At 43.4% G+C, this 14,725-nt stretch overlaps 1 protein-coding gene across 1 annotated transcript in view; it reads left to right on the top strand.

Annotated features, from left to right (window-relative positions):
- The window catches only part of LOC131201698 (sodium- and chloride-dependent GABA transporter 2-like), a 90,621-nt gene extending 78,811 nt beyond the window's left edge, over nt 1-11,810 (top strand). Inside the window, exons 11-14 of the mRNA XM_058189798.1 lie at nt 6,257-6,359; nt 7,885-7,985; nt 9,995-10,165; nt 11,300-11,810. Of these exons, the coding sequence (XP_058045781.1) occupies nt 6,257-6,359; nt 7,885-7,985; nt 9,995-10,165; nt 11,300-11,398 (474 nt within the window). The 3' untranslated portion in view covers nt 11,399-11,810. The remainder of the gene's footprint in view (nt 1-6,256; nt 6,360-7,884; nt 7,986-9,994; nt 10,166-11,299) is intronic.
- Nucleotides 11,811-14,725: the final 2,915 nt, after the last annotated feature.

The raw sequence follows: 14,725 nt of genomic DNA, 5'->3' as shown, positions 1-14,725 counted from the left end.
CAGCTGTCCAAAATGTGTGGGTTCTGGCTCAATTTACAACTCTGTGTTTCTCTCTGTGTGTGTATTTGTCTTTCTACCTTACTAGAAATAACAAGTAGTTCAGGGACGGGTTCTACTTAGCTTTACTACCGGTTCACAACGGGAACGCGAGCGCGCGCTTCTACACATGCGCAGAAGCCCCTTGATGACATCGGGGCAGGTGGGCGGAGCCTCCCAGCGGTTTTACTACCGGTTCTATAGAACTGGACAGAACCGGGAGCAGCCCACCACTGAAGTAGTTATAGTAATAAACTTTGATAATTAATGAACTGATTTGTTTTTTTTACAGCACTGTGTTCCTTTACTGGAACAAATCATAATTAGGTTTGGAGGAAAATAACATGATAGCAACGGTGTTCTCCCCTCCCTCATACTCTCTAGCGGTTATCATTCAGAGATACTTTCTTTGCCTCTGTTTCTACAAAAAAAAATTATGTCTCCATGAATTTGTCTAATCTCTTTTTATAGCCTTTCGAATTAGTAGTCATTGCCCCAACTTCAGATGAGATTCCACAGGTTAAGAATGCTTCAGTGAAAATGGCTTTACATTGAACTTTACACTGTTCAACTTTGATAACCTTTCAGTGTGACTTCTGCTGCAGAGGGAGTGAGGAAAAATGCCTCCCTGTTCACTTTCTCCATGCCAATGCGGGCTAGAAATTCTTAAATTGCCATCTGACATGCTTATGCGTAGCAACAGTTGCGCCTTCATTTCCACTCTGCTGTGAGAGACGAAGGCTTCGATGCTGAAATCTAAAACTAAAGACGAGAAATAGTTTGAATCCCCACATATCAGTACATTGTGATTTAGCTGGAATGGCTTTTTATGTCATTCCCTATTGACTTTTGAAGTCAATTTACTGTCCTTTGGATGAAAATGTGAGAGGGCACAGAACCAATTTTGCCAGTCACATAAAGTAGCTTTGTAGATGCCATTCACAAGAATTCACATTCCTAATTTTTCTCCAGGAGGAGACTGATATGTCTGTCTGTTTGTCCAATCATCCAGTGGTGAAATTCATTTTTTTTTACTACCGGTTCTGTGGGCGTGGTTTGGTGGGTGTGGTGTGGCTTAGTGGGTATGGCTTGGTGGGCGTGGCAGGGGAAGGATACTGAAAAATCTCCATTCCCACCCCACTCTGGGACCAGCCAGAGGTGGTATTTGCCGGTTTTCTGAACTACTCATCAGAACCTGCTGGAGATTATGAATAGAATAGAATAGAATTTTATTGGCCAAGTGTGATTGGACACACAAGGAATTTGTCTTGGTGCATATGCTCTCAGTGTACATAAAAGAAAAGATCGTTCATCAAGGTACAACATTTACAACACAATTGATGATCAATATATCAATATAAATCATAAGGATTGCCAGCAACAAGTTATAGTCATACAGTCATAAGTGGAAAGAGATTGGTGATGGGAACTATGAAACGATTAATAGTAGTGCAGATTCAGTAAATAGTCTGACAGTGTTGAGGGAATTATTTGTTTAGCAGAGTGATGGCCTTGGGAAAAACTGTTCTTGTGTCTAGTTGTTCTGGTGTGCAGTGCTCTATAGCGTCGTTTGAGGGTAGGAGTTGAAACAGTTTATGTCCAGGATGCGAGGGATCTGCAAATATTTTCACGGCCCTCTTCTTGATTCGTGCAGTATACAGGTCCTCAATGGAAGGCAAGTTGGTAGCAATTATTTTTCTGCAGTTCTAATTATCCTCTGAAGTCTGTGTTTTCTTGTTGGCTTGCAGAACCGAACCAGACAGTTATAGAGGTGCAAATGACAGACTCAATAATTCCTCTGTAGAATTGGATCAGCAGCTCCTTGGGCAGTTTGTGCTTACTGAGTTGGCGCAGAAAGAACATTCTTTGATGTCCTTTTTTAATGATGTTTTGATGTTAGCTGTCCATTTGAGATCTTGCGATATGATAGAACCCAGAAATTTGAAGGTTTATACTGTTGATACTGTGTTGTCAAGTATTGTGAGAGGTGGAAGTATGGAAGGGTTTTCCTAAAGTCTACCACCATTTCTACGGTTTTGAGTGTGTTCAGTTCCAGATTGTTTTGGTTGCACCACAAGGCTAGTCGTTCGACCTCTCGTCTATATGCGGATTCGTCATTGTCTCGAATGAGACCAATCACTGTTGTGTCATCTGCGAACTTCAGTAGCTTAACAAATGGATCATTGGAGATGCAGTCATTGGTATACAGAGAGAAGAGAAGTGGGGAGAGCACACAGCCTTGGGGGGGCCCTGTGCTAATTGTACAGGTATTTGATGTGATCTTGCTTAGCTTCACCTGCTGCTTCCTGTTTGTTAGGAAGCTTGTGATCCACTTACAAGTCTGTTCCGGTACCTGTAGCTGGTTTAGCTTAGTTAGAAGAATGTCTGGAATGATGGTATTGAATGCTGAACTAAAGTCTACAAAAGGACCCTTGCATAGGTCTTTGGAGACTCAAGATGTTGTAGGATGTAGTGCAGAGCCATATTAACAGCATCATCTGTTGATCTATTTGCTCGGTATGCAAATTGCAAGGGGTCTAAGAGCGGATCCGTGATGGTTTTCAGGTAGGAAAGCACTAGCCTTTCAAAGGTTTTCATGACTACAGATGTTAGAGCAACTGGTCTGTAGTCATTCAGTTCCTTGATGGTGGGCTTCTTGGCACTGGGATGATGGTAGGCGTTTGAAGCAAGAAGGAACATAGCACATCTCTAGTGATTTATTGAAAATATGGGTGAAGATGGGGCCAATTGGTCTGCACAGACTTTTAAGCAAGAAGGAGTTATCTTGTCTGGGCCTGGAGCTTTTCCTGGCTTTTGTCTGTGAAATAGGTCCTGCACTTCCTTTTCTGTGATCACTAGGGGTTGTGAACCCAATGAAATGGGGTCAGTTGTAGGAGGCTTGGCTGTTGTTGGTGTGTCTGAGATGGGGTTGTGGAGATAGGTGGCTGTAGTTTCCTTTCAAACCTGCAGTAAAACTCATTCAGGTCATCTGCCAGTTGTTGATTACCTTCAGCCTGGGAAGGAGGTTTGCCATAGCCGGTGATATTTTTAAGAGTTTTCCACATGTTTGCTGGTTCATTTGCTGAAAATTGATTCTTTAGCTTTTCAGAGTAGCTTCTTTTGCTGCTCTTATCTCCCTTGTTAGTGCATTTCTGGCCTGATTGTACAGCATTTTATCACCTTTTCTGTAGGCTTCCTCTTTGGAATGTCGTAGCTGCTTAAGTTTAGGTGTAAACCAAGGTTTGTTATTACTGTGTATTCGCAAGTTCCTTGTAGGTACACATAGGTCTTCACAGAAGCTGACATATGATGTTACAGTATCTGTGAGTTCATCCAGGTCTGCAGAGGTATCTTTAAAATATTCCAATCAGTGCAGTCAAAACATGCCTGTAGCTTTAATTCTGATTCCTCCGTCCAGGTTTTCACTGATTTAATTATTGGTTTTATGGCTTTAAGTCTTTGCCTGTAAGCAGGTACAAGGTGAATCATGCAATGATCAGAGTGTCCTACAGCTGCACGTGGTAAAGACCGATAGGCATCTTTTAGTGTTGTGTAGCAGTGGTCTAGAGTATTCTTGCCTCTGGTGGGACAATTGACATGCTGAAAGTATTTTGGTAGTTCTTTCCTTAAGTTTGCCTTGTTTAGATCTCCCAAAACAATGGCCAGTGAATCAGGGTGTTTGGCTTCAGCCTCCATGATTTGGTCAGCTAGAGTTCGTAATGCCTCGTTTACACAGGCTTGTGGTGGGACATAAACAGCAATTAGAAGAAATGAGGAAAATTCACGAGGCGAATAGTAAGGTTTGTAGATGCCATTCACAAGAATTCACATTCCTAATTTTTCTCCAGGAGGAGACTGATATGTCTGTCTGTTTGTCCAACCATCCAGTGGTGAAATCCTATTTTTTTTACTACTGGTTCTGTGGGCGTGGTTTGGTGGGTGTGGTGTGGCTTGGTGGGTATGGTTTGGTGGTCGTGGCAGGAGAAGTATAGTGCAAAATCTCCATTCCCTCCCCACCCTGGGGCCAGCCAGAGGTGGCATTTGCCTATTCTCCGAACTACACAAAATTTCTGCTACCGGTTCTCTAGAACCTATCAGAACCTGTTGGATTTCACTCATCCACCCACCCACCCACCCACCCACCCATCCATCCATCCCTACCTTCCTACCTACCTACCTACCTACCTACCTACCTACCTACCTACCTACCTACCTACCTACCTACCTACCTACCTACCTACCTACCTACCTACCTACCTACCTACCTACCTACCTACCTACCTACCTACCTATCTATCTATCTATCTATCTATCTATCTATCTATCTATCTATCTATCTATCTATCCAGTGGTGGGATTCAGCCAGTTCGCACCACTTCGGGAGAACCGATTGTTAACTTTCTGAGCAGTTTGCCAAACTGGTTGTTGGAAGAAATCATTAGGTCAGAGAACCAGTTGTTAAATTACTTGAATCCTACCACTGTATCTATCTATCTATCATCTTTCTATCATCCACTTATCTATCCACATCTCCATCCCTATCTCTATATATATTTTACATTCCCAGACTATAACTTCTTTTTTCTCTTCTACTCATGGTAATAAGAAACTTAAAAATGTATGATGATGGCATTCTTGTGAAAACTTGACTTGTCTTTGGAATGTTTGTGGGACAAAGTTTAAGATAAAACCCCTGACATGGGTATGTATATGTATGTTCTCTCTCTCTCTCTCTCTCTCTCTCTCTCTGTGTGTGTGTGTGTGAGAGAGAGAGAGACATTTGGAAGGATATGGGGGTTGAAAAAATGATCCACCTCAGTCTAAGCTGAGGAAGTCTAAGAGGAAGACAGATGGTTCTATTGATACCAGAAGTGAATGACATGCTATCTTTAGATACGTTGAGTTATCAGGCTCTCCAAATACCAGTTAAAGTGAGAGGAAATATTCTTTTTTTTTAAATTTGAATTTATATCCCGCCCTTCTCCGAAGACTCAGGGCGGCTTACATTGTGTTAAGCAATAGTCTTCATCCATTTGTATATTATATACAAAGTCAACTTTTATTGCCCCCAACAATCTGGGTCCTCATTTTACCTACCTTATAAAGGATGGAAGGCTGAGTCAACCTTGGGCCTGGTGGGACTTGAACTTGCAGTAATTGCAAGCAGCTGTGTTAATAACAGACTGCTTAGTCTGTTGAGCCACCAGAGGCCCTTCAGAATCCTGGCATAATATGTATAAACAGAGGACTGCTCATTCATTCCTACTTGGTGTTTTCTACCAGTAGTAACAAAGCAGGAACTGAACGCTTATTGAGTCACTGCAAGTAATTTTAGTTTAAGAGAAAAAAATGTCTAGGAAAATACTGTCTAGAAAACACTAGAACATGTGTTAACAAATGAGAATTATAATTTCCTGGACAGATATTTCTGTTGTTTACATACTGCCAAAACGCTTGTCCTCATCATCTTTAACTGGGCAATATATTTGCCTATGGAGATTCTCAGTCATCCAGGTCATGGTTTTTCTCAAAGGTGCTTTTTCAAAAGGCAATTGGACTATGTTGTTGCTGTTTCTTTCCTTTTTCCTTGAGGAAGAAAACCCCCCACACATTTTGCTTCTCATCCAAGAAACTTCATCAGTTCTGCTTGGATGGGAGGGAGAAGGGGGGGAACAGAAGGAAGGATCAGTTCTGACATGGGCAATATTTTGCATCAGAGAGTGAAACCTTTCAACCAAGGTACCTCAAATGGGCTAATTTGCAGATTGTGTCCAACATCTGGGACCCCTGATTCCCATGGAATTGAAATTTGGCAAATTTTATCAACTTTTATAAATTTTATAAAGTTTTTTGTGATGTAAAAGTTGTCATGATCATACAAAATGTCAAAAAACATTTCCTGTCCTGATGTTTGACTGTCTAGCGTAGCCCATTTTCAAGGCAGATACTTCACTGTATCCCAACTTTCCCAGTGAAGGCTGTACATTAAAAGTTCTGTCATGTTGAAAGCATTTTGAGTGATTTGGTATGGATATATCTCTGAAAGGATGACCCAAGGGTTCAGGGGTTATCTAGCATTATATATAAAATCAGTTCAGTGCTTGGGGACTTAGCGGGGTAAAAAGATATTCATCTGATCATCACAGTTTTAAACTCTCTCTCTTTCTCCCCCCCCATCTCTTTCCCAATCCCCACTGTGTGGGCATCTGCCCCTCTTTAGGGTGGGATGTATGTCTTCCAGCTCTTTGACTACTATGCTGCCAGTGGGATGTGCTTGCTCTTCGTTGCCATTTTTGAGACCATGTGCATTGGCTGGGTATATGGTAAGTACAATTGCAACAAGAAACGGGTCTTATTGGTTATGGCTAGGGGTGAAATGCTCCCGGTCTAGTCTGGTTCACCCGAACCGGTAGTAAAAAAGGCTACTGGTTCGCTGAACCGGTAGTAAAAAATGTAAAAAAAAAAAAGTTCCGACGATCAGGTGAGCGATGCACGATCATCAGAACATTTTTTAAAAACTTTTTTAGCATTTTTTACTACTGGTTCTCCGGAACCGGTTCTCTGGAACCGGTAGTAAAAATGCTTTTAAAAAGTAAAAAAAAGAGGCTCCAACGATCACAGCTGTGGCACACGATCATCAGAGCCTTTTTTTAACTTTTAAAAGCATTTTTTACAACCTATTCGACTGAATAAGTTGTTAAAAAATGCTTTTAAAAGGTTAAAAAAAAGGTTCCAAAGATCGCGTGCCACAGCTGATCACCCCCCTGTGAGCTGTTCTACTTACCCCATGCCTCCTTTTGGCATGCACTGCATGTGTGCAGGCAGGGACCTCACATTTGGTGCGTGGGGCGCACTGCGCATGCATGCTCAGTGCGCATTTGGCACACAGCGTGCCTGCGCAGCCAGAAAACCGGTAGTAAACTGGTTCAGATTTCACCACTGGTTATGGGCCATCATGCTGGGCTCAACTCTTAGCAATCACATAGATAGAGCTAGATAGAAAACATATGTCTCAAAATACCTGGTCAAAGACCAGTCTAGAACATCTCTGGAGCTGGAACACTATCCCTGAACTTTTCCATAACTAATATTCCTGTTCAGTTGAAATCTCCAGAATTATCTTCATATCTTCATATGAGCCACAGTGGCGCAATGGTTAGAATGCAGTACTGCAGGCTACTTCTGTTGACTGCCGGCTGCCTGCAATTTGGCAGTTCAAATCTCACCAGGCTCAAGGTTGACTCAGCTTTCCATCCTTCCGAGGTGGGTAAAATGAGGACCCAAAATTGTTGGGGGCAATAGGCCGACTGTAAACCGCTTAGAGAGGGCTGTAAAGCACTATGAAGCGGTATATAAGTCTAAATGCTATTGCTATTGCTATCTGTTTTGTATTTGATATGAGTAAGTAGGGGATCCTAGATGGAATTCCATATTGGTTTCACACAGGTGCAACTGTTTTCATTAGCAGAATGATAAGGAAGCCATTCCTCTCTCATTTTTCCTCCTGCTCTTCAAGTCCTGAGGGAACTTCTGAAAAAGTTTCTGGAGCAGATGCAGAGGACTTCAGAGAGAAAAGAAAATCAAGTTGATCCTTGAGTACTCTGAGCCTATCAGAAATCCAATATAAGAAAAGAAAGAAATAGTTTTATGTTACTAATTTAACTGACCTTGAGACACTGTTTATTGTTGTTTTGCTTCAGTGACTTTTCCGTGCTAATATCTTTCTGTTTAGTCTGCTTTGCTTCTTATTTTCTTGATCCTGGCTCTCTTCTCTGTTCCATAGGCATTAGAGCAGATTTGCTCTGCCTTTCTTACCATCTTTTGTTCTTTCCCCCCCCCTTTTCACAGGTGCTGATCGTTTCTACAATAACATTGAAGACATGATTGGGTACAGGCCTTGGTCTGTTATTAAGTACTGTTGGTTATTCATCACACCAGCTGTCTGCCTGGTAGGTGGGACATCTCAATTTGGAGAAACAATCCAGAGCAGGAGTCTCCAACCATGGCAACTTTAAGACTTGTGGACTTCAACTCCCAGAATTCCTCAGCCAGCAAAGCTTTGCTGGCTGAGGAATTCTGGAGTTGAAGTCCACAAGTCTTAAAGTTGCCAAGGTTGGAGACCCCTGATCCAGAGGGTACACAGGGAAATGAGTTGGACTCTTGGGCAAAAGAGACTTTGACCACTGCTTGTGGCTGTTGCCAGGCAATAAAAGAAGTGGGAGGGAGGGAGTGGTGGTGGGAATGGAAATAGCAACAATCCGAAGAGAACAGATAAAATTAAATTTGCATAAATCCCATCAGTGAAGTTTTAAATGCTTAAGAGCAGTTTTTGAGCAGTAGAAGCATGTGTTCAAAGGGCTCTCCCAACTTTGGAAACTTATTCTGACTTCTGCATAGATGCAGCAGATGGAGGCTGGTACCTGGGTATATATGGGTGATAATGATTAGAAATAGGACATTCATTCAGAATTCACCTGTCTGAAATGGTCTAGACCAGGGGTTTCCATCCTTGGTCCCTTTAATACTTGTGGACTTGAACTCCCAGAGTCCCTCAACCAGCAAAGCTGGCTGAGGAACTCTAGGAGTTGAAGTCCACAAGTCTTAAAGGGACCAAGGTTGGAGACCCCTGGTCTAGAGTCTCCTGCTTGAGAAGGAGGCTGGACTAGAACAGGGGTCACCAGTCTTTTGGACCTCAGGGACCACTAAATTCATAATTTTAAATCCCGTGGACTGCTAATATGATCTGCCTAAGGACCGGCTGGGTGGGCGTGGCTAAGTGGTCATGTGACTGGGTGGGCATGGCCATCTCGATGTCACTCACATCAAGGGGTACCTCGCCAGCCTCTACTTGCTCCTCCCCGCCTGGGCTTCTTAGGGCCCCAACCGGAAGCAGTTGTTGCCACCATGAGAAAGAGTTTGCAAAAGAGCTGAGGTCACATGATCGCCATTCGCCACCTTTCCAGCCATCTTCCGGCAAGCAAAGTCAGTGGGGTTCTCTTAACGGCCACCTGATTCACTTAACAACTGCAATAATTTACTTAACAACGGTGGTAAAAAAAAAAGGTCACAAAATTGGGTGCGACTCAATAATAACCACCTTGCTCAGCAATGGAATGTCTGGTTCCAGTTATCGTTGTAAGCTGAGGACTATCTATACTCATCAGGTTAAGTATTCACCAGGTTGAAATCAGGGATTAGGTTAGTCTGATCGGCACGAAATAAGCAAAGGGGTTCATTAAAGATTAGCACATCTAATGCAGGGGTGTCAAACTCGTGGCCCACAGGCTGGATGCGTCACACGCTGGCCATATCCAACCCCTGGTTTAGCGAAGGGGGAAAAATGTTGCAATACATCATGCGATGACAACATGACGCTGCGAGTTTGACACCCGTGATCCAGGGGTGAAATGAAAAATTTGTTACTACTGGTTCTGTGGGCGTGGCTTGGTGGTGGTGGGGTAATGTGACTGGGTGGGCATGGCCAACTTTTTTTTTTTACTTTTAAAAGCTTTTTTTCTACCACCTATTCAGCTGAAGAGGTTGTAAAAAATGCTTTTAAAAGCCTCTGATGATCAGGCAACTCAGCTGGGATTACCAAAGGAGCCTTTTAAAAGCATTTTTTTTACAAGCTCTTCGGCCGAAGAAGTTGTAGAAAAAATGCTTTTAAAAGGTTCGGATGATCCCAGCTGAGCCGCAAGATCACCAGAGGCCTATTTTTTTTACTTTTAAAAGCATTTTTTCAGCTGAAGAAAAAATGCTTTTAAAAGTAAAAAAAAACAACACCCCTCTGCTGATCACATGGCTCAGCTGGGCATAGGCGGGGGGTGGGCAGGGATTTTTGCTACCGGTTCTCCGAACCACCCAATGCCATCGCTACCGGATCGGGTGATCCGGTCTGAACTGGGAGCATTTCACCCCTGCCTGATCTAATCCTGTCTCCCTCCCTCAATCTTTGTAGGCAACCTTTCTCTTTTCTTTGATTAAATACACCCCATTGACATACAACAAGAAATACGTGTACCCGTGGTGGGGAGATACCGTCGGCTGGCTGCTTGCACTCTCTTCAATGATCTGCATCCCCCTCTGGATTGTCTACAAACTCTCCACCATTAAAGGATCCCTGAGAGAGGTAAGACTGGCATTTTTCAGATGGAGGCTGTGATGCAAAGCGGCTGAGCTGGGAAGTTCGGCCTTGGCCTTCAGAGGTAGCATTGCCGTGTTCCAAAATAATGAATGGGATCCTTGCACTAATTTGCTCAGAATCGCTCTGTTACTGGCAAGAACCAGCGACTTTATTGGATTTGAGTTGGCTTGAGGGCTGCACAATCTAAATTGCCTTTCTGGGTGTTTGTTATTAGTGGTATAATACTTCAGCAATGTCACAACTGAGAACTTAGCTTTGCAGTATCCCATCATTTCTTTCTCCCTCCTATGCTTATTGACTTTCAGTCAAATATCTTATTTCCTCTGTGACATTTGCAGCTAGTTTCCTTTGATTATAAGGAGTATCCCGTTCAGAATGACTGTAAAAGAAATATTTGCAACATGTATGCGGGAGAGGGTTTTTTTTTTTTTAAATGCTGCTTTAAAAAAAAATATGCAATGCTGCTTTTCAAAGAACAAGGTTCAGTGATCTTATTCCAGATTAAATTGTCCCAAAGTAGTGACCCAAAAATGCTATAGCTCTATTTATTCTGGTTCAAAATGAACACCAAGTGATATATTGAAGTTCTACTGTTTCAGAGTAGAGTTCCTTCTGGAAATAATTAACTGAAAGAGCAACTTGTGAACTCCAATGTTTGGTATGAATTCAACTCAATTTAAAGAGCCAGGGAATGACGCTGGACCAGTGGCTGCTTTTCATATTCAAAACCCTTAGTCCTCAATTTACAACCACAATTGGGATGAGAATTTCTGTCACTAAGCAAGGTCCAATTGGACGTAGACTGCGGTGGCGCAGTGGTTAGAGTGCAGTACTGCAGGCTACTTCTGCTGATCACTGGCTGCCAGCAGTGTGGCAGATCGAATCTCACCAGGCTCAAGGTTGACTCAGCCTTCCATCCTTCTGAGGTGGATAAAATGAGGAACCAGATTGTTGGGGGCAATAGGCTGACTCTGTAAACCGCTTAGAGAAGGCTGTAAAGCACTGTGAAGCGATATATAAGTCTAAGTGCTATTGCTATGTGCTATATGGTCTCACCAGAATCGCCATTGACATTTCCATCCACCCCTTCATATGGTCTCTCTCTGTTTCTCTTTCCAGAGGTTCCACCAGCTTGCCTGTCCAGATGAAGATTTGCCTCAGAGAATGTGTCCAGGCCATCATCTCTTCCCTATGACAGAATTAGATTCCCGCTGTTAGGCGTGGACTCCTCAATCTCTGTTGGACAATCTTGGCCTACGACCAAGAAGAGAGGAACCAGCCACCTTGTTTCCCTCTCTTTGAAAGAATCTGGGAAGGCTGCTAGAGAACGAGGGTTCTCCCCAGAAGTTGGGGTGCAAGGCAATGCTGCTGCTTCTGTTTAGCAGCATATTTAGAGGAGGCAATTTAAACCACAATGTTCTCCTATGAGTCTGTCTAGGAGTGGAACAGGAAGGACTGAATAGTGTGATGGAAACTTTTTTTAACAGGAGCCCAGAATTCCTCTTGCATAAGGTTTAGGGAGTGTTCCAGCCCATTTATAAAATCCACGTTTCTTCCAATGATTTATTGCTTATGTGTCTGTGTTTGTTTGTTTGTTTTAAAAAGGGAGTGGGTCCTTGCTTCAACTCCAGGCTTGACCATTTCCCCATTGCTTTCATTGCTTTTTGAACTTGGTGTAGCATGAGTCATAATTAATACTCTTACTCTTTAAGAGCCACATGATAGGTGGGGCTGATGGAAATCGCTCTTGTCGCTGGCCACTTCTGATGGCTTTTACCTGCTTCAATGGTGGAACAGGAGAACTTTAAAGAAAAAAATCTGTTCCCATGTACCAGTGATGGCTAACCTTTTTGTCGTCGTGTGCTGATAGCGTGTGCGTGCCGGCACACATAATGCAATGCACGCCCCATGCATGTGTGCAGGACCCCCCCCCCACTCCACCCACCCCCGTGCATGCACATGACCCCCTCACCCCCTGTTTTGGGCCTAGTAGGCCTCCCTGCAGCCTCTTGGGACTAAAAATGGGGTTTGGGGGGGCAACCCACACCCCCAAGCTCCATTTTGGGCCTAGTAGGCCTCCCTGCAGCCTCTTGGGACTAAAAAAGGGGTTTGGGGGGGCAACCCACACCCCCAAGCTCCATTTTGGGCCTAGTAGGCCTCCCTGCAGCCTCCTGGGACTAAAAATGGGGTTTGGGGGGACAACCCACACCCCCAAGCTCCATTTTGGGCCTAGTAGGCCTCCCTGCAGCCTCTTGGGACTAAAATTGGTGTTTGGGGGGCAAGCCACACCCCCAAGCTCCATTTTGGGCCTAGTAGGCCTCCCTGCAGCCTCCTGGCACCAAAAACGGGCTGTGGGGGAACATGCCACACCCCCTGTGTTCCCACCCCACCCCATTCTCCTCTCACACATGCACATGCAACCCTCGTCCCCTTGTGCATGTGCGCATGACTCCTGCACATGTGTGCACGTACCCCACATGCACACCGCCTCCCCGCGCATCCCAACAATTAGCTGGCTGGCAAGAGACGTGTGCGTGCACATGCGTGATGAAGCTGAACTGGGCGACGGCTCGCAGCCCCGCAGAGAGGGCTCTGTGTGCCAGCTGTGGCACGTGTGTGCCATAGTTTGCCATCATGGCCATATACAGCACAGTCCTGCTTACCCAACTTGGACACTATTTCATTTTTATTTTTTTTTAAATGAGACTAAAGCCACTGAGGAAAGGATGAGAAAAACGTGGCTAGGCAAACACTGACGTTTTCACAACTATAACAGAATAACAGAGTTGGAAAGGAACTTGGAGGTCATCTAGTCCAACCTCTTGCTAAGGCAAGAAACTCTATACCATTTCAGACAAATGTTTGTCCAATCTCTTCTTAAAAACCTCCATGTTGGAGCACTCACAAAGCAGAGGTGGGTTTCAGCAGTTTCTGACCAGTTCTGAAGAACCTGTAGCGGAAATTTTGAGTAGTTTGGAGAACCGGTAGTAAAAATTCTGACTGTCCCCACCCCCATCTATTCTCTGCCTCCCAAGTCCCAGCTGATCAGGAGGAAATGTGGATTTTGCAGTAACCTTCCTCTAGATCGGGGAGGGAATGGAGATTTTGCAGTATCCTTCTTCTGCCACGCCCACCAAGCCACACCCACCAAGCCATGCCATGCCTACCAAGCCACACCCACAGAACTGGTAGTAAAAAAAATTGAAACCCACCCCTGCCACAAAGTCTGGAGGCAGGTCGTTCCACTGATTAAGTGAAGATGGTTTTTCACTTTGAGAATATCGATGTATTTTGGAAGAATACCTTAACGAAATCAGCGCAAAGCATATATAAAATCAGCACAAAACACATATGAAATCAGCGTGAAACACAGGAATAGTGCTTCATCACTGGAGGTTTTTAAGAAGAGATTGGGCAGTCATTTGTCCAGAATGGCATAGGTTCTCCTGCTTAAACTGGACATTAGATTAGAAGACCTCCAAGGTCGCTTCCAATTCTGTTATACTGTACTCTGTAAACATGCTTCTTTGTTAATCTATCTGATGAGTTCATTTGCGCTATTAAAGTATACCTGAGCTGCATATCTACCTAGCAGGGTTCCCGAATCCATGCTACGTCTGGTGCAGCATCTCATTATCCACTAGTTGGTGTGTGGTGCTCTCTTCCATAAATCACAGCTGCTGCTGTAGTATCATCACATATGCTGCAATATTTCATGAGCCGCAGTTACCTGCTATTTCCCAGAATGGAAGAATTCAAAGAAAAGGTAATCCTACTCAGGCATTCAAAACCAATGTTGGTTGTTGCTGAAAATCACCACAGTTCTTTAAAAAAAAACCTTTTTTAAAAAAAAAATTGTTCTAGCATGCATATCTTTGTTATTCAGAACTTCCTTATTCATTGACTTCATTATTTGGTCAATATGCAGCAATCTCTTTTGAGAGTTGACAAGATGCGGACTGATGAAACCAAGTCATATGATCAAGCCAAAGGCATTGAGGTATTGTAGGATAGAATACCAATAGCAATTGGGTAACACTTCCATATCAGTAGAATTTTAGAAATGACCAGGTGAAAAGTTTGTGTTTAGACCCATAATTATGCAGCTTTACGGATCTGAACTGGTCACCTCTTTTCAACAGTAGGAAATTTTTAAATCACAGTCCCATCTATTATTTAGGGCGCAACTGCAGCATGAATATTTGTCCAACTATTTAACAAATCTTCTGGAAATCCACTGCTAAGAAGTCCAGTGATGACTAGGGGAGAAATGTAATGGTAATCTCCCCACCTTCCCAAACTCTCCAAATAAGGTAAACTTTCATGTGCCAATCCCAACGAATTCCTCCTGTGTAATTCCTAGTTAAAAAAAATAAACAATTGATAGCAGCATGAATTAGATTTGCTTTAATGTATTTAATGTATTGGTTGACCTTGGCTGAGCGCAGAAAGCTAAGCAAGGTTCAGTCTTGTAACGATTGAGATGAAAGTCCACCAGAAGTTAGCAGAGCTGCAGTAGAGACTTGAACAGTGATGGATAACCTT

This window comes from Ahaetulla prasina, chromosome 7 (assembly GCF_028640845.1).
Source record: "Ahaetulla prasina isolate Xishuangbanna chromosome 7, ASM2864084v1, whole genome shotgun sequence".
Taxonomy (NCBI): Eukaryota; Metazoa; Chordata; class Lepidosauria; order Squamata; family Colubridae; genus Ahaetulla; species Ahaetulla prasina.
This window is presented reverse-complemented; position numbering and strand designations above follow the sequence as displayed.